Below are 17,671 nucleotides of genomic sequence, written 5' to 3'. Positions count from 1 at the left end.
CCCTTTTAAAAAATGTTTTGATAAGATTAATCAGTAAAATGCTAATAGCTTCTTTTCAAATCACATCTTATTGTTTTGTATTGTTTCTGTCAAAGAATCAATCTTAGGTCTTAGTAACAGCTCCACGTAAAACAAAAAGTGAAGTATGTTTAAGAATTAGAGGAAACAATGTATGTGGGGCTTTTTTCCTGAGGGGCCTATAGTCTCCATCTGAGTCACGCCCTCTGATGTTTTACATGAAGGAAAAAAAATAACCAAAACCCTGGGGGATTCTTTCTTCAATTCTCCCAATGAAAGCTGGGACCCCACTCCACCCTGCCGTGAGCTTGGCAAGATGTAACATGATAAATTAACATGAATAGAAAAGAATCACGTGCCAGAATCTTCTACACTGAGTACTTTTAAAAAATCAGGTTGGTAGTGGTATTCTTTTCAGTATATGGGTACAAATAATATCTAACCAAAATCTGTAATGAAAATAGTCCTAAACCCTGGCAGCATATTCGGCGTAGCAATTTAACATGATAAAATGATCAAACTAATTTAACTTTTTTACCTCCCCACTCCCAAGCCTTTGAAATTTCCTGTGACAAGATCTGACCTGTAAGAATTCTATAAAGAACTTCTGCCAACTCACTTCAAAGAATGAAAAAATTACAGAAATGCAACAATTTAACTTGCTGATACAGGTTTGATTTTAATCACTTAAAGTAGAACAATGTTTTGATCTGGCTTGTTGATGAGGGACTAATCTTTAGAAGAGCAGAGAAGTGGGGTTTGTTTGCATGCAGACAAGCAACAGATTTTTACACTGCTGCTCTCTACCTCATTGGTCTCGGTGTATTTTATTTTCTGATAGTGTGTGCCTATTTCATGAACAATCATTAAATCTAATCTTGACAATTGCTTTGTTACACCCATAAACGTTTTACAGATTGAAATCATCTACCTTAAACTTTCTAGTGGAGTGCGTGTAGACCTCTAACTCCAAGTGCAAGTCCTGTAAGCATTTACTGGTATAGACATCCATGGCCTTCAGATTGACATCAACTTAACTTTCATGCCATTTGTTTTTGTTTTGCTGCGTTTTTTTGACTTTGCGCTGTGTCCGGATATCATAGTGTTATTTCTTTGGCAATGCTTATAGCTAGCAGAGCTAGATATTTATCATGTTAAAGAAAACTGCCAAATGTAAGGGCAACGTCGATCCTTTCAGTTACGGGATATGATCGAACTCTGGTTACGAAAGCAATAGCTAGAGAAGGAATAGTGTCTCGTAAATTCGTGCCTAGGTGACTTAACAGTTGAGTAATTCTTTTAAGTCTCTGGTTACTTTATACAATTAATGCCTATAGAAAAATTGGTGACACGAGGGCAGAGCCCAAAAGATTCTGAGCTCAAGCGGGAGCAGAGTGGTATTATGTTCCACCGTATACACATATCCCCAGCTTCTAGCGCAGTGCTGGCAGGAAATAAGTACTCAGTGTGTTAGCTACTGTATTACTAGATACTTATTGAATCTGAATCGCATTTAAAAAAGGAAGTCAAGGTGGGAGAGAGAACAGAAAGGCCTGAATAATGGCTGTCAGTTGTTGTTGCCTTGAATTTCCTTACCCTGTGGCTAGACAAAGCCACGCTGTGTGGCAAGACTGAGAACACCTAGGAGGACTTTGTTATGCAAGCTCATTTTAACAATATAGATAAACAATAATAGTGAGATGCACTTTAACAAGGCCAGTGTCACATAAGCCATTTTGTATTTCAGTTTTTGTAGCAAGCGTGTCGGCTACCAGCTTCTGACTTCCAGTAAGTGAATATCTCCATCAATTTCCAGCGTGTCAATATTGCTGAGCTCTTTAAATCTGTGTTTGTACTCCAGGCTGTGTACACCATTTACGGCAACCTTGAATTCTCTAACATCACAATAAATTATCATCTGGAAGGAAAGGACACACAACATTAGTGGCTTCCCTCGGTTTAGGCAGTTCTCCCAGCCCGCTGGTGTTAACGGCCCTTCTTACTAAGATTCTAACTACAGTGTATCCAGTAGTGGCACCTTCTGCCTCATCCCACTTGGGGAAGGGACTCTGAGCGCGCTTGCAGCTTCACGCTGTCCCCGGGGCCCGAGGCCTGCCTTCCCTCAGCACCCTCCATCCACCGCACCTTCTCCCCGCGAAATGGGAAGTCGTTCCCTCCCCACACCCCCCTCCCCTCCCCGTGTCTGGGAACCGTAATGACGTAGGAAAACAGCCATCTTGACCCTTACAGAGGAGCTGACTGCGAGTAACAGGCTAGAAACCAAGGGACCTGGATCACGACTCTTCGGCCTTAAACCACAGGGTCTTAGACAAATGCCACAGTAGAGAATTTCAGAGCTTTTAGGGCACTCGCCGGGACTGCACAGCCGCGTGGCAACCTTGACTCCATTTCCACCCCAGCTCCGCACATCGTGGTCTCCCATCTGTGTCTCAAGCTCGGGATTCTGTGGCTCTCTGGAGCAACTGGCCTTCTGGCAGAGTGAGTTCATGTCCGTGGCCAGTGGCAGCCTTCTGTGCTAGACTTTCAGAGCGGTCTCTGCCTAACACAAACCCGTGAACATCAAAAGAAACTACAGTCCTTTTAAATCACTTTGACACGTCAGCCTCACACTGCCCGCTGCGGCCTGGCCACCACGCTACCGTGTATTCTCCAGCCACACCGCAAAGCCCAGTCTGGTGAACCTGCACCACGGAGCTTCTGAAGAGCAGCTCGGCCTGCCTCGCACCTGGCTCCACCCCCGGGGGCCAGCCGGAGGCAGAATCTGAATCTGCAGAGAAACAGGTTATTTTATTCTGCTCTGACTGGTGATAAATGGCTGCCGGGGGCGATTCCTCGGCTAAAACAGTGAACGGACAGAAACAGGCTCTAGGTCTATGTAGAGAACCGAGGAAAATACCAGTAACTGGAATCACATTATCCTCACAGCAGTGCTGGAAATCCCAGTTTCAACCAGGCGGAAGGGACCTTTGGTAATGTACATTTAACAGAAATCTCGAGAGAACACAAAACAACGGCCTCACGCCCAGAAGGGAAAACAAGCTGGCATCAGAGGCACGTAGTGGGAAGGTCCGTCAGTCACCAACACCGTACGACACAGCAGGTGCGGCGCCCTGCATTACCGATGGAAAAGAAGGGCACGCGGCCTGGAAGATGCACTCCTGCAGAACAGATACCATAACCATGTGCAAAAGACAGTCCCAAAACCCCCCACAACTATCTGATGTTACAGAACAGCTCGTAAGAACATGATTTGATTAAAACAAACAAAACTCACAGATGAAGTTACAAGACAAAGGTATTTTTTAAACGAGTAGCTGGAACTGATAAATGAATTTGAAACAACAGGGAACAGAAGGTAACTGGTTAAAATCAAAGTAATGGCATAATGGGGAAAATCCAAGGATCTCAATAAAAGCATATTAAAAAGGCAGGAGTCTGAAGCAGAGAAAAATCGATCACTACAGAAACTTAAAAGTAATCCAACACGAGGTAATGACTGTTCCTGAGGTAGAAAACTAAGGAAAAGATTTTAAAGGAATTTTTGTCCTTTTCCATTTTAATCCAGTAGCAAACATGGATGGGGCCCAGATCAAAAAGCAGGTTAGTCACTGGTTTCCTGTCACCAACCACAAGGATCCACTTCCTTCTGGAGCAGTCACTTCTGTCTCCCTCCGGTGAGCCCCAAGTGGCCTCTTATACCTGGATTCTTGCCAAGCCGACAAACCCCTGTGCTGCCCTCCCCACCTCCAGTGACTTGTTCAAATCATCCCCTCCATCTGGAAAACCCACCTTTAACTTCACCCTCCTGCATGCCTCTGACTTCCAAACCAGTATCCGCAATTTCCAGGGACCCTCCTATGATGAGGTCACAACTGTTACCCCACATACCGGAACTCAGGAATACACATTCATGTCCAGCTGCTGTCTTTTATTCAGTCTTGGTGTTCCTGCTTTTTAACAACTGGTTTTGATGAGTGCTCAAAAACTCAACCTACTGGTCCAGAGCAAGTGACAGTTTTAAAATGTAGAAGCAGGACCCTAAATCAGTGACCCTAAATGACCATGGGAGGCAGTACGTCACCTCAACGAGTGACTGAACCTAGCCAGCCACCCAGCGTCAGCGTCAAAGAAACTACTGTCTGCTCAGCATCCAGAAACGTTTTCGGAAAGGTGGTGTCACCATAATATTCACACGTTTGGGGGACCCGGGACAGTATGTCCTCAAGTCACACGACATGAGGGGCCCTAAAAAAGTTACCTGACCTTCGAGTTCCAGGGTCTAAACATCTCTTTCCTTGAATATATACAAACAGGACAAACTCCCCGTAAGAAAGGACTGCCACCTAAAGCTACCTATAACCAAGACGGCACGTGACGGAGAGTGCAGGCAGTCTTCTAGTTCCCGTGTGCTCATGTACACAGGAGATTATCCTAAACGTGTTTTTCCAGTCCTGAGGCAAGGCTCCTGTTAAAATTCCTATTCCTCAAATTCCTATGAACTAATATGGGCCACACAGTAAGAATCCCAGGGCAAATAATGCAGTATTCTGCTGGCTGTGCCATTTAGACTGATTGTATTTTGAATGCCCCTTTTATAATGCAGTCTCCACGTAAACAAAAACTACGTGCTGTCTCCACATATTAAGCTAGGACTTGACGTAAGTAGACCATTTATCCCACCCCTCCTCCCAAGATTCTTTTTCCTGTCCCGTAAGATCATCTTACCTCAAAGTACATCCCGGGACTAAATGGGAAAGAGGTAATATTTCTCTCTTCTTCTCCCCAGGACTCGTGAAGAAAAGAATTTCTTACAAATGCTTTAATATTCAGGCGTGGGTTCAAGTGGAGAGCAATATCCTTGGATTTTCCTGATATTAGGTCAACATTAAAGCTTTTGAGAGAATAAAAAAAAAAAACCCTAATTAACCAAGTAGAAGGAAGTGCAGTTTCTGCCATTTTAACAATCAGAATTGAACTCTGATCACGACACAAAACACATGTATGCACACAGACAGGAATGCAGATGAGGTAAAATTTTAAATTCAGTTATCGCTCCACTGGTGTAAATACATTCTTTGCAAGATAAAAATATAAAAAAATTTATAGTTTTTTAGCCTCAGTGTTGAGGCCACAGGTCTGGTTGGGAAGCAGCTGAAGAGCAAGTAAACCACACGCCTGTTACTTTAGGCTGCAGGGGGATGGGGTCCTCGCAAGTGTTCTGTTCTCGGAAATGTCCTATTTTCTAGGAAATAGCTAATTTCAAGCTTTCAGAAGTCTGAACATCTCTAGGAAAGGTCGTTAAGTCACATGCGGTGAGGGGCCCTAACCAACGTTATCTGACCTCGCAGCTGCCCTGGAGTTCTACAAGGCAGGCGGGGGTGGGGACAAAAATGCCACCCTCTTGTCTGGCCGCAAAAAGCCTAGCTCAGAACACTGGGCCTGAGTCCTGGTTCTGCCCCAACCAGCCGTAGACAGTCTGGTTAGCGGCGTGACCTCGAAGCTCTTGCTCTGATGGTCTCGGCTTCCAGGTGAGGACTGGGACACGGCTCCCGCCTGTCCCACAAGACTGGCTGGGGTCTAAGGCAACGAGAGAGACACGTGCAAACTCCGCACCATTATTGGTAACAACGGTACTGACCCTTTGGCATTTGTATTCACTTCTCCTTTAATGACGACAGTTCGTCCAGGGCCCATCGAGGAGTTCAACCTCGCAACGAATGGCAGAGTCTGTAAAGAGACCACAGTCGGCACCAGGAAGCCTGCAGAAAGGGGTCTCGTGGGACAACTGTCCGAAGACACGTTTTAACGTTTAAAGGCCATGACCCTGTAAAACCCCAGTGGTCGGCGCCGCCTGGCTCACGGCAGAGACTCGCCGAAAACGGTTCACGCGATGAAATGGGTTAACGGGACACGGGACCTGCCTGCGCTGGGGACTGCAGCTGGGCCACACGTCCTGCCTGAGGGGAGGCGTTAAGGAAGCACACTCCTGGCTCAGAGACTACGCCCGGCCAACTCTTATCTGTCCAGGATCAGCACAGAAGTGCAAAGTGGCGCCTGTGGGTTTCTACTGAGGGTGGAAATTACATATACCAGCTAATTAAAACTTAATTTGTTAAACAGAATTAAGAAAATTTTTGGCTCTTCAAACCTTTGACAAACAGTTGGTAGGTAGTATTTTGGCGCAAGTCAAACTGTGATTGGCAGTCGAACCTTTGCTCTTGGTGCAGACAGTTCTGGGTACGATTTTAGAAATGTCTCCTCTATTACTAGGCTGTTGGGGAAACAGTTCTGCAATAAGGTGTGGAAAAAATGAAGCTGGCTTCCAAGGTTTAAACTATTCATTTCCTGGGCGATTCTAGAAAACACTCCATATATTATAATCTAGGCAAAAATACTTACAAACTGTGATGTGCCAGACTTTTGTACCTATTGGAAGAGAAAGTCAAAATGAAGACATTTGAAAGGGAAAAATTTTAACACGAGCAGTCAGATCTTACTGGTTGAAATGGCCAGAACCCGGGGTAGTAGTACCCGCTTGGCCTTGGATGTGACACACAGCGAGCGGCCTATGCTGACAGGTGTGGTATCGGGCTGTGAAGGGTGCTCAGGCTGGGAACACGGTCTGATAGTCCTATAGTCCTAGGACCACACATGAACTTTACACATGTTTTACTTGTTCTTTCCAAGGGGCTCCCAAAATGCTGAGATTATATTCTCTGAGGTCACATGCTCTGAGATCAGTAAGATGTAACTTTTTCTATTAATGACAAAGACTCAGTGTTTAGACTGTACTTGTTCCTACAGGGGAGAAGATACATGTGGAAGTTTGCTTCCCAATGTGCTGACTGTGTTCAACATTTATAAATACTGTGAGACAGTTTACTCAACAGTTGAGAGAGGTTTTTTTACAGAAGAACGGTAGGTGGTGGTCACAGACACTGATGGCTCAACCATCTGCAAAACTTCCAGTGCCTGGTCCCACAGAAGTAGATGCCTTAGTCTGCAAATGATTACTCCCACCTTCTTGATATTAAAAACAATTTTTCACAAGTTAAAAACATAACTTTGGGGGGCGCCTGGATGGCTCAGTCGGTTAAGCGTCCGACTTCGGCTCTGGTCATGATCTCACGGTTCGTGAGTTCAAGCTGCATGTCAGGATCTGTGCTGACAGCTCAGAGCCTGGAGCCTGCTTCAGATTCTGTGTTTCCCTCTCTCTCTGCCCCTCCCCAGCTTGGCGTCTCTCTGTCTCTCTCAAAAATGAACACTAAAAAAAAAAAATTTTTTTTAACATAACTTTTAAAAATTCAGCCTGCCTGCCACCTGATTTACTTGACAACTAAAAGAACATTTTTAAACTGGTGGTTATTTAAAAGATTGAATATTTACATTTTCTTTACTTATCTCTGTCAGTTCCAGAGTAGACGTCTGGGTACTTCTTAAATCCTAAAGATAAGATTAATTTTTGACATCCGTCAGAATTCTAAATATAACCTCCCTGACATCTCAAAAAGAATTACAAATAGTGTTAAACGTGAAAATAGGCTTGAGAATCATGATCCAAAAATGCACTTAACATTAGGGTCCTTTGCCCCCTTATCAGATGGGCAGACCTCAAAGAGCCTAAGAACGAGTGTCAAGAGAAATGTGACAAATGGGCACAGCTGCTGAGACTGCACACTGCTAGAATCTTCTTGAAGGGCAAGCTAGCGGTATCTGTCATAACTTAAAATGCAAATACCCTCTCAGTACATTCCGCTTCTAGGAAGTGATCTCAGGAGAAATCCTCCACTGTTCTCCTGTGTCAGGGAATTAGCCCCTGTTCCAAAGGGTTTTGTTTTGTAATTACTGTTTGGGGATTTTTATTGTTGTTGTCAGAACCATACTAGATTTAAGATCCTACAGACATTAGAGCGCTAAATGGCGCACTACTAGTCTGAAAGCTTTGTTTCTAGGAAATCAACATACTCATGATGGAGACATTTATAGTATTTTTATCTTAAAGGAAGATGTTAATTAAAGATACGTGCTACCATTTCATCAGAAAACATCATCAAAGACCCCAAGCTATGGAAGGGTACTCACCGAGCTGAAGCTAAAACCAACTGAGTGAATATTCACTTTGCCATAAATGCCCAGAGTGTCTATCTTCCCCGGGCTAATCCTGTGGGCATAGAGCAGGATATGTTTCCCATTTACCGCCACCTAGATGGACACAGAACACCCCGCCACCCCCAGAAAAAAGTTAATACGTTAACGTGTCCAAATTTAAATCCCGTTTCCTTGGGTTTCATTTTATACCTCTTCCCCCAGGTCTGCACATCACACGTCTGATCAAACTGTGACTGAAAGCATCCATAACACTAGCAGTGGTTCTTAACTTCCTTTGAGCTCTGATTAGTCACCATGGACCCTCTCCCTCCACACCAATTAGGCATTCATGAATATATTGCATGCATGTGTGCACCTACGCGTGTACACGAGGCATCCGGGGTTCAGAGGTTCCCCGGATGCCCTAGGCCTGTGAGCTCAGGTTAGCAATCCGCCCGGCAAGCTTGCCCACCTGCTCTCCTTGAGGACCACACTCCAAGGAAGAGGACGCTGCACGTGGCAGGCTTTCAGTAAATATTTGTTGAATCCTGAATGAACGGACATGGGCAAGCTACTCAATTTATCTGCGATTCCTGCTTAGAGCAGGACAAAGCCCTTCCTGAAGAAAGGGCTGCTGTTGTGATCAAGTCACTCCCGTGAGTGCCCGCAGCACATTGCCTGACGGCAACCCACTCCCTGTCCCTCCCTCCCAAATAGGGAATGTCGGGAAAACAAGCAGGATACGAAACGGTCTCGGACCTCAAGGAGCTTAAAATCCCCTTGGCACATAAAATAAACACAGGAAAACGCGCAACAGGACAGGAACAAGAGTTTTCGAGAAGGATACAGGTACAAGCGCCCAAGAAGCCGGGGAAGGGAGGGGAGAATGGAGTCCGCGCCCGAGATGGGGAGGTTTTCACGCTAAATTGTGCGAATCTCTCTCTAGTCTGGGGGGCTCGAGGTTCTACGGGGCTTGCGGGCAGGTGCATCCAAAGCTCTAGGGCCACCCTCTCCATCACACGTACGCACTATGAGCACTGTGTCTAGACCACTCGATGAAGCCAGCGGTGGCACTTCTAAGAACTCTGGATCTAGAATCTCACGATCCTGAAGGACTTGCGGCAGGATTCCCCGTCGATGTTAGTTCCAGATTCCCAACCCCCTCCCCGGGTGACGGTGACCACAGTTTACCCTCCCACAATTGATACAGCTCTGCGCCAATTCAGAAGTAAGCTCGGCTGTGCAGCAGAAATGCCACACAAAGAGGTCTGGAGGCCCCGGCCCCACAATTCCGGATGCCACGAGGCGCAGGCAGAAGCTGCGTCCCAGCCCACACTTAGGTACCCGCCGCGCCCCTACTTCAGGGCAAAACGATAAAGCCACTCTTTCTCTTGACTTAAGTAACGTAAGGGCGGGTTCGCCAACGCGCAAGCCTGCCTTGGGTGCCGCTTCTCATTACCTTCATTCTCCCAAACCCACCTGGAATTTGTCTTTCAACACCATAATCACAATTTCAAAAGATTTTTCTTTTTTGAAAGGCGTGTCGTAGGTGATCTCCTCCCATCCCCATTTTTCATTTTTCAGAGTATTGCAGACGATGCAGTCGGACCACTTGAAGCGTGGATTGAAATGAAAGGCCACGTCGGCGCGGGGCTTCACGCTGCTGCCGCACTGCAGATCCACCTGGAACCTGCGGGAGTGAGGAGGAGTGAGGAGGGAGGGTCGCGGGCAGCCAGGGGGCGGGCTGCAGGTGGAGGCCTGGCGAGCTGAGTGACCCGCGACTCACCCCCGCGCACCCACCCAGCTACCCAGAACATGGAAGCGAGGGCCGGGTTTCTAGCTGCCGCGAGCCAGGAGAAACAGGAAGGACCTCGCCCTGGGGACAGGAGAACGGTGACCCCGAAGCCTGCTTCTCTAGATGACGGAGTCACCTGGAAATGTCTGGGCTTTCTCCTTCAGACTTCACTTTCACTTATTTAAACCACTGTTACCCGGGCATCAGCCACAGAGAGCCGGCCCGGCCCCGATGCCGCCTAGTCCGCAGTTTGTGCCCAAAGCGAGCATCAGACAAAACAGCCCGAAATCGATCTTCAGAGATGCCGTGGGGGTGTCAGACGGCAACCAGACCTCGTCCCTGGCGTCTGACCACAGTCCCTGTCATTAACCGTGTATCCGATCATATTCCAACCACACTTCGAACAATAAAATGAAAAACTCAAGTTTTTTGATCTCGGTCTTCATTCCAGTCTCCTCGGCACCTTGGCCTCAAGAGTATCAAAATGATCTCCCCCGCATCAGTTTCTGTGGTTGTTCCACAGTCACGAGAAGACAGCTTAGTCACCTCCTCCATCTCACACCATGGTTTTTACCTGTCCGAATCACAAGGAACATGCCCACGTATCACAATCAAAGTTCCAGGCTCCAACTGCTCAGGAATCGTCCCGACATAGGGGATTACCTAGAAAAATGATTGTAACAAATGTACGTTTACATAAACAAAACGGGAAGACTACATTTTGAAAGTCTGCATACAAATCTGCTCAGAATCTAGCATTTTCCAGATCACTGCTGAAACAGCCGAGATAGTGACAATATCTATACACCTGAGTTCTGTGGGAAAAGACACAGCTGAAAGTTCACAGAACATTTTATTTGGCCGGGGGCTTTGTGAAAGAAGATACTTAATAGGACAATTATGATCTAGAAAAAACAACGTGCTGGAAGTCAGGTCCCCTCCCCCTCCCGTTTTCCTAACATTCCATGGATGATCCCGACGGCAGGACGAGACCACACCAGGTCCCGTGCCCACACTGATGGAGACCGGGACACTCACCGGCCGCTTGTAGAGGGGCACCAGGTGAGCCCCTCCCCCACACCTGGGATGGGGGTGTCTAATCCCTGCCAGGCCTCCCGCCCACAGCTCACCGGCCCTGCTGGAAACCAGAACCACGAGACCTCAGGGATGACCCTGGGGGCCTGTGGCCTCTCCAGATGCAGCAGCAACCCCCCCCCCCCCGCCCCCGCCCCCCCCGCGGCCTGACCCGGTCCGGCCTTGGGTTCGACACGGTATCCGTGTCTCCTCTTGCCCCCTCATCACCCGGAGCCCCACCTCTTTGTCTGGGGCCGGACACACCATCAGATCTTGTTGCTCCCCTTCCGCAGGGGTGGCCCCACCATGCTCCCTGTCCACTGGCTGTGTCCGTGGCATCACAACCCCCACCCTCTTCCGCTCGGGAACGTCGGAGCAAGCCAAGCCGGCCAGACCCCATCATACCTCCCGCCAAGTTCCCCCGAGTTGTGACACGCATGCTAAAACCTCTCCAAGGTAGCCGGTCGCCAAGAGCTGAGGCCTAAAACAAGAGAGGGCACATCCAAGTGGTTGCGGATTGGTGGCTCCTAAGCTGAAATTCTCGCCTCAAGCGCGGTCTCCTCCGTGGAGCCCTTTCCCGACCCTGGGCCGTGGCACCGAACACCCCGCCCGGCCCGTGAGCTGCACGGGGCGGGCCGGCTCCTTTACACCCCCAGGACCGAGGTCAGACGAACGCGCTCCCACCGGCCCGGTGCCGGGGTTCTGGCAGCCCCACATGCAGGACGAGCGGCGCGGGTCGTGGCCTTAACCGACGAGCAGAGATGAACGAAAACCGGAAGTAACCGAGGCCAGCGAGCATCTGGCATCACGGCAGACGCAGCGGGCAGGGCGGCTGAGACGAGCGGCGCCCGTCACGCCCAAGAACACCCCCAGATGTGCACGGTGTGGCCGCAGCCGCCCGTCCAAGCCGTGGGTTTTGTGCAGAGAACGTGGAAGGCACTCCGCTCGCACACTGATTTCCGGGCCGCGGCGGATTCCCTCCCACGGCGTAAGTCTCTTAATAAACGGAGACCTGCTTTTGTCGCTTCAAGTCTTACGCCTGTTCAAATTCTATTGATGCAGAATGTTTAATAATGCAAAAATGTTAGGGATAATATTAGTGAGTGAGAGGCCTGAGAAAATTAAAACTTAAAAGCTTAAGTTACAGGAAACTGAAACCTAACCAAGCTTAACCAGCTTGTTCCACTTCTGTACAATTGCTTGGCGCGCCCATGTATTCCTGATCAATCATAGTTGCCTGGCACTGGTCAACCATTGTAACTTGGCACATCCATGTATTCCTGATCAATCATTATTGCTTGGCACATCCGTGTATTCCTGATTTCCCCATGACTTGTTTGTACCTGTCTATAAAAGGGGCGTGAAAACCTCTCTCAGGACCTCTCGGCGTCACCGGCAACGAGGGCGCAGAGGTCCAGGTTCGAACCTGTAATAAATGACCCTTGCTGCTTAGCTTTGACTCTGGACTCTGGTGGTTCGTTTTTGGGGGTCTCTTAGACTCTGGGCATTTCATGAGAAAAGAGCCTACAAAACTACACACGGTTTGATCCCAACTAAGTTAATAATAAACATTAAAAAAAGAAATAAGCCAAAATGTTAATAGTTTTCTTGAGGGACGGGATTGTGTTTTTCATCCTGTATTTTTATATTTTCCCGAAAATAAGCGTTTATATTTTTATAACCGCAAGTTTTTGTTGCATAATTTTAGGGTTGGAAAGGGCTTTCTGAGACCAATAATCTATTCCCATCACTGCTAGTAAGTTCTTCGCAATCGTTACTCAGTTGTTCCAGTCTAGGAAACAACAGCGCTGAACATTTTAGTCCCTTGCTGTGTTCGGCATCTGGACGAACGCTTTCTGCTCGGGAGAGCACCCTAAATGATGTAACTCTCGAGGGACTTGGGCCACGTAACACAAAATGCCCTGCAGCCCACAGCCTCAACTCAAAACTGCTCCTCTGAAAAGCGAGAAGGGCATGACTTTGTAGGCAACTTCAAGCTCTGATGCTTCGCAAATAATTTATGTGGAAAAAAAATTAAAACACGGTTACGATGGCTCCGGAGACGATACCAGAAGCTTAAGCCCCACTCGTTGAGTTTAGTGTTTTCTCCCAGAACTTCCTGACTCATCCCGCTTCGCCTGTTTCAGGGTTACTTATTCAGTGTCGCTCCACACGACGGTCGTGGGTGGACTCCAGCTAGAAAGACGCACGACGGCCCATCCGTGAGGCGCTCCTAGTACAGCCGGGAAGAAGTCAGACACCCGCGGAAGGAGAAGCAGAGGAGAAACATGGCCCTCTGGCCGTTCAGAACCACAGTCTCCTTCCACGACTGGAAGAGCCTCTCCACCTGCGAACATTCGGCCCCACCCAGACTGCAGCGAGCGGCCAGGGTGTACGACGAAACCCGGTCACTCAGTAGCCCCGCCTCAGACTCCAAGTTGGAGCCAGGGCCCAGAAGCCGCCATCGGGCGGCGTTCGCTCCGCCAGCGGGCAGCGGCCACGCGCAGGCGCAGCCGAGGCGCTGGCGGTGTTGCCGGTACCACCCGTGTCCAGGGGTGGCGCCAGAGGTCTCGGCGGAAACACTTCAGGCGGGACTTTGGACGCGGTCCGTGACCGGGCCTCGCCAAGTCCGGTTCTTCAAACCCACCAGCGATCCGGAGAACCACGCGGTCTCATTTGATACATCTTAGTTTAGCAATTCATAAATTAATCATCTCTGCTTAGAGGCTGGCTTTTATGCTCGCAACTACAAACCACGACTGACTCAACGGCTTAAAATATGGGGTGGTAAGCCAGTGCCAAATCAGCGCTTCAGAAAAGTGTATAAAGAGTTCCGAGCTGCCCAGAGACACTTTATGGTGGAGGTGTGATTTGAGCTGGGAGCTTGGGAGGAGAAAGCCAGTTAGGGTAGAAATGTCCATTTACGAAAGCAGAGAGGCAGGAAAAGATAAAACATGTCTGCTAGAGAGTAAGCAGCAAGGGAGCAGTGCCAGACAGGCAGGGTCAGATTTTAGAGAGATACAACGAGGGAGGGGTACCTGTGTGGCTCAACTGGTTAAGGGTGGGACTCTTAATTTCCACTCAGGTCATGATCTCCCGGTTTGTGGGCTCGAGCCCCGCCCCAGGCTCTGCGCTGACAGTGGTGGAGCCTGCTTGGGATCCTCTCTCTCTCTCTCTCTCTCTCTCTCTCTCTCTCAATCTCTCTCTGCCCCTCCCCCACTCACACTCTCTCTCTAAACAAACATGAAAACAATTTTTTTAAACATGTTAAAAACAAAAAGGATGATATAATGAAAACGGGGTTTAGGAACAACAGTCCAGGGGGGTAAAGATGTGCCGGAGGGCAGGGGTTATCTGGGAGACTGGCTACTTGCAGGAAGCCTGGCATAAGGAGAAAATATAATCCAGGCTGATGGCAGCAGACACTGCGGGCGGGGAGAGGAAGAGCGAGGTACGAGAAATATTTCAAAGGAAACCATCTATATCGGGCCACCAACTAAAATGGTGAAACTGGGGAGGAAACAGATTCAGAAGGATGATGAGGAGTTTAGTTCTGAACGCTTCCCGTGCGACGGCTCAGCAGGACATCTAAGAGCGAGCCTGTATGACTGAACAGAGTGGGAGATTCAGCACAAGTTAAGTGAAGGGCCAGAACTCATGCTCTAAAGTCAGAGCAGAGGTGATTATGAAAGATATCCAGGTAGATAAACTGAGAGGAAGGAAAAGTCAGGGGCAAAGCCTCGATGGGTTTGTAAAGCGAGGGAGTGTGCAGAAAAGGGAACAAAGCAGAACTGACTGCTGTCCTTGAAAGGTGGCCTCCTTACGAGGTTGGCCCTTGGCTGGTGTCTAGGAACTTGGATTTGGGGACAGCACCCACCACCCACACGGAACAGGGTGGTCTCCTGTTCACAAACTGTGTGCAAACAATCCAGTTTATGCTAAAAACCTGCTCTCCTTCCAGGAGTCTGGAATTTCGGTACGTGCTAGGCAGAAGCAGTCCGCGAGACCGGCCCCAGATACGATCTCCCGGCAGTGACTCTCTGATGAGCTTCCCCGGTAGGCGACGTTTCACATGCACCATGACAGCTTGCTGCTGGGGGATTTAAGTCCATCTTGGGTAACTCCACTGAGAGAGGGCCCATGGGACCTTGCGCCTGGTCCCCCTTAGACTTTGCCCCAGGAGCCTCTCCCTTTATGACTTTGCTATCACTTCACTATAGTAAATCACAGCCGTGAGCAGGACTGTGCCAGTGAATCATCACAATGGGGTGTGTGTCGGAGACCTTGATGCAGCCAATGAGAGAGAAAGGAGAGAACGATCGATCGGTCAGGCTGGACACTCATATCAGGGAAGTCCTTTCGATACGGGAAGACTGTCAACATCTCGGACACGGCAAAATAAGGAAGATTAAAAAAAGATAATGAAATGGCAATCATATCTTTTGGCCCAGTGATTCCGCTTTTACAGATTTATCCTACAAAATACTGGCACGTATGTTTAAAGACGCATATACTGGGATGTACATCACAGCACTAGATACAATCACAAAAGGAAACAGTCCCTTAATGGAAACTGGTTAAAGGAGTTATAGTATATCCATACAGTGGCCCAATTATGCAGCCATGAAAATAAGTGAGAAGCTGTAAGTGTGCCAGTCTCTCCAAAATGTATCAAATGGAAAAAAGCCGCATACACAACAGTTTATATACAGGCATACCTCGGAGATATTGTGGGTTCAGTTTCTAAACCGCTTCAATAAAGTGAACACTGCAATAAAGCTATTCAGATAAATTTTTTGGTTTCCCAGTGCATAAAAAAGTTGTTTCGGGGTATCTAGGTGGCTCAGTCAGTTAAGCGTCTTTTGATTTCAGCTTGTGTCATGTTCTTGCAGTTCGTGGGTTCGAGCCCCACATCGGGCTCTGAGCTGACTGCACAGAGTCTGCTTGGGATTCTCTCTCTCATCTCCCTGCCCCTCCCCTGCTTGTGCATGCTCGCTCTCTCTCAAAATAAACTTAAAAAAAAAAGTTACGGTTACATTATACTGCAGTCTATTAAGTGTGCAATAGCATTGTATCTTTAAAAAAGTGCATTCCTTAACTTAAAAATATTGCTAAAAAAAGCAAACCATCATCTGAGCTTTCAGGAAGCTGTAATCACTGATCGCCATAACAAATATGATAATAATGAAAAAGTCTGAAATATTGCCAGAATCTCCAAACTGTGACACAGAGACATGAAGAGAGCAAAAGAGAGCAAATGCTGTTGGAAAAGCAAGCTGCCACGAGCCCTCGCTCTGTGCGAAGCACTCGGTAAAACGGGGGATCCTACTGTACGACCCAGATGCGGAAGCAAACAGGATCTATGAAGTGATACACACAACACGCACGCTCGGACACTCACGTGTGTTCTCAGGAAGGATCTACAAAACCTGCTGAATGTGACTGCCCTCAGGGAGGGGAACGGAGCACAGGGTACATGGCAATTTTATGTGTTCGTGAAACCCTCAAATACTCTTTGAATTCTTACAAATGATTTACACATACTCTCTTCAGATTTTCAAAACGATGATAAAGGAAAAGCCACTGAGGTTTGACACAAATGAAATGAAATTCTGAACGCAGCTTCTGTTCAAACTATGCGGGGCTTGGCGGCACGGGAACAGCAGAAGTGAAACAGCAGAAAGACACGGACAGAAACGGAAACAAACCCGAGAGAGGGGAGCTGATCCAGGGAGGAAGACACGACTTTGGTTCTGAACTAAGTCTAAGAAGCGAGAGCCTCAGGTAAAAGGCCGGAACAATTTATACACTGTGTACACGCTCAAAAGGTCTGACGATGATCAGGAAAGACACAAAGAGAAAGCAAAAGACACGACTAGTGAAGACAAGAAAGAAATTAAGAAAGAGTTGAAAAAAATTTAAGAAAGAGTGAAAAAACAACAAAAACGAAAACCAGAGGGCAGAGCTGTGGTGAGGACATCAAGTCCGCAGAGACAGACGCTGACGCTCTCAGGACCGGGACCAGCAAGGGAAGAACAAGGGAACAGAGGCTGGATGGGACCTCGGAGGTTAAAAGATTTTACGGTTTTGTTTTAAGGTCAAGTGGTAAGGGACAAAGGATGTCAGGTCAAATGGTAAGGGACAAAGGAGAAAAAGATAATGTGGAAGCGAGCTTCCGAAGGAGAGCGGACTGGTGAGCTTTTGAGCGCCAGGTGGAATGAATGGTTACAAGTGGCCTATTAACTCACAACAGCCAATCTGAGCCGCTGCTAAAATTCCTGAGGTTTTAAGGTAATCAGCTGGGATACTGCACAAGCTAGCCTTCGAAAACACTACCTTCTTGCGTTACGGTTATTTTGTTAGTGATCAGTCAAAACCCTGAGGGAGAGCTGGAGCCGAGTGTGCGTGCTCGGCGCTGCGAGTATTTTAAGAAGTGAAATTTAAAGACAGGGCTCAATGTCAGTTTTGCTATTAAGTTCAATCTTTCTACCTCCATCCTTTTCTGCTTTGAGAAGAGACCATACATATACATATATACACGTACATAGGCCATCTGCCAAAATTATCTGCTCTGGGACACTGTCACCACGAACCATGCTCAGAACGGCAGCAAGGCCTTCTGGGAGCCCTGGCTGCATTTCCTGCCCTGGGGCAGCACCACTTCCCCAGGCCCTT

General features: G+C 47.9%; 1 protein-coding gene and 1 long non-coding RNA gene across 13 annotated transcripts in view; one reads left to right on the top strand and one right to left on the bottom strand.

The window, feature by feature from the left end:
• Positions 1-671: 671 nt before the first annotated feature.
• The window catches only part of LGALS8 (galectin 8), a 35,787-nt gene continuing 18,787 nt past the window's right edge, over positions 672-17,671 (bottom strand). For 9 of the 12 annotated variants that reach the window (XM_053910221.1, XM_019418908.2, XM_019418909.2 and 6 more), the window contains 9 exons: positions 10,497-10,585; positions 9,607-9,817; positions 8,122-8,241; positions 7,426-7,482; positions 6,439-6,465; positions 6,188-6,310; positions 5,678-5,766; positions 4,765-4,930; positions 672-1,936 (listed from right to left, as the gene is read on the bottom strand). In XM_053910221.1, coding sequence (XP_053766196.1) covers positions 1,787-1,936; positions 4,765-4,930; positions 5,678-5,766; positions 6,188-6,310; positions 6,439-6,465; positions 7,426-7,482; positions 8,122-8,241; positions 9,607-9,817; positions 10,497-10,585 — 1,032 coding nt within the window. In that variant the 3' untranslated portion in view covers positions 672-1,786. The remainder of the gene's footprint in view (positions 1,937-4,764; positions 4,931-5,677; positions 5,767-6,187; positions 6,311-6,438; positions 6,466-7,425; positions 7,483-8,121; positions 8,242-9,606; positions 9,818-10,496; positions 10,586-17,671) is intronic. The other 3 variants (XM_053910222.1, XM_053910223.1, XM_019418920.2) reach the window with 3 other exon arrangements.
• On the top strand, positions 9,817-12,100 carry LOC128779101 (uncharacterized). The gene is made up of 2 exons (XR_008425041.1): positions 9,817-10,984; positions 11,290-12,100. It is a non-coding gene; the product is annotated as an uncharacterized LOC128779101 (long non-coding RNA).

The sequence above is a fragment of the Panthera pardus genome, unplaced genomic scaffold (assembly GCF_024362965.1).
Source record: "Panthera pardus isolate Hobbes unplaced genomic scaffold, ASM2436296v1 HiC_scaffold_22, whole genome shotgun sequence".
NCBI lineage: Eukaryota > Metazoa > Chordata > Mammalia > Carnivora > Felidae > Panthera > Panthera pardus.
Note: the sequence above shows the minus strand (reverse complement) of the source record. Positions and strands in the feature narration are given on the sequence as shown.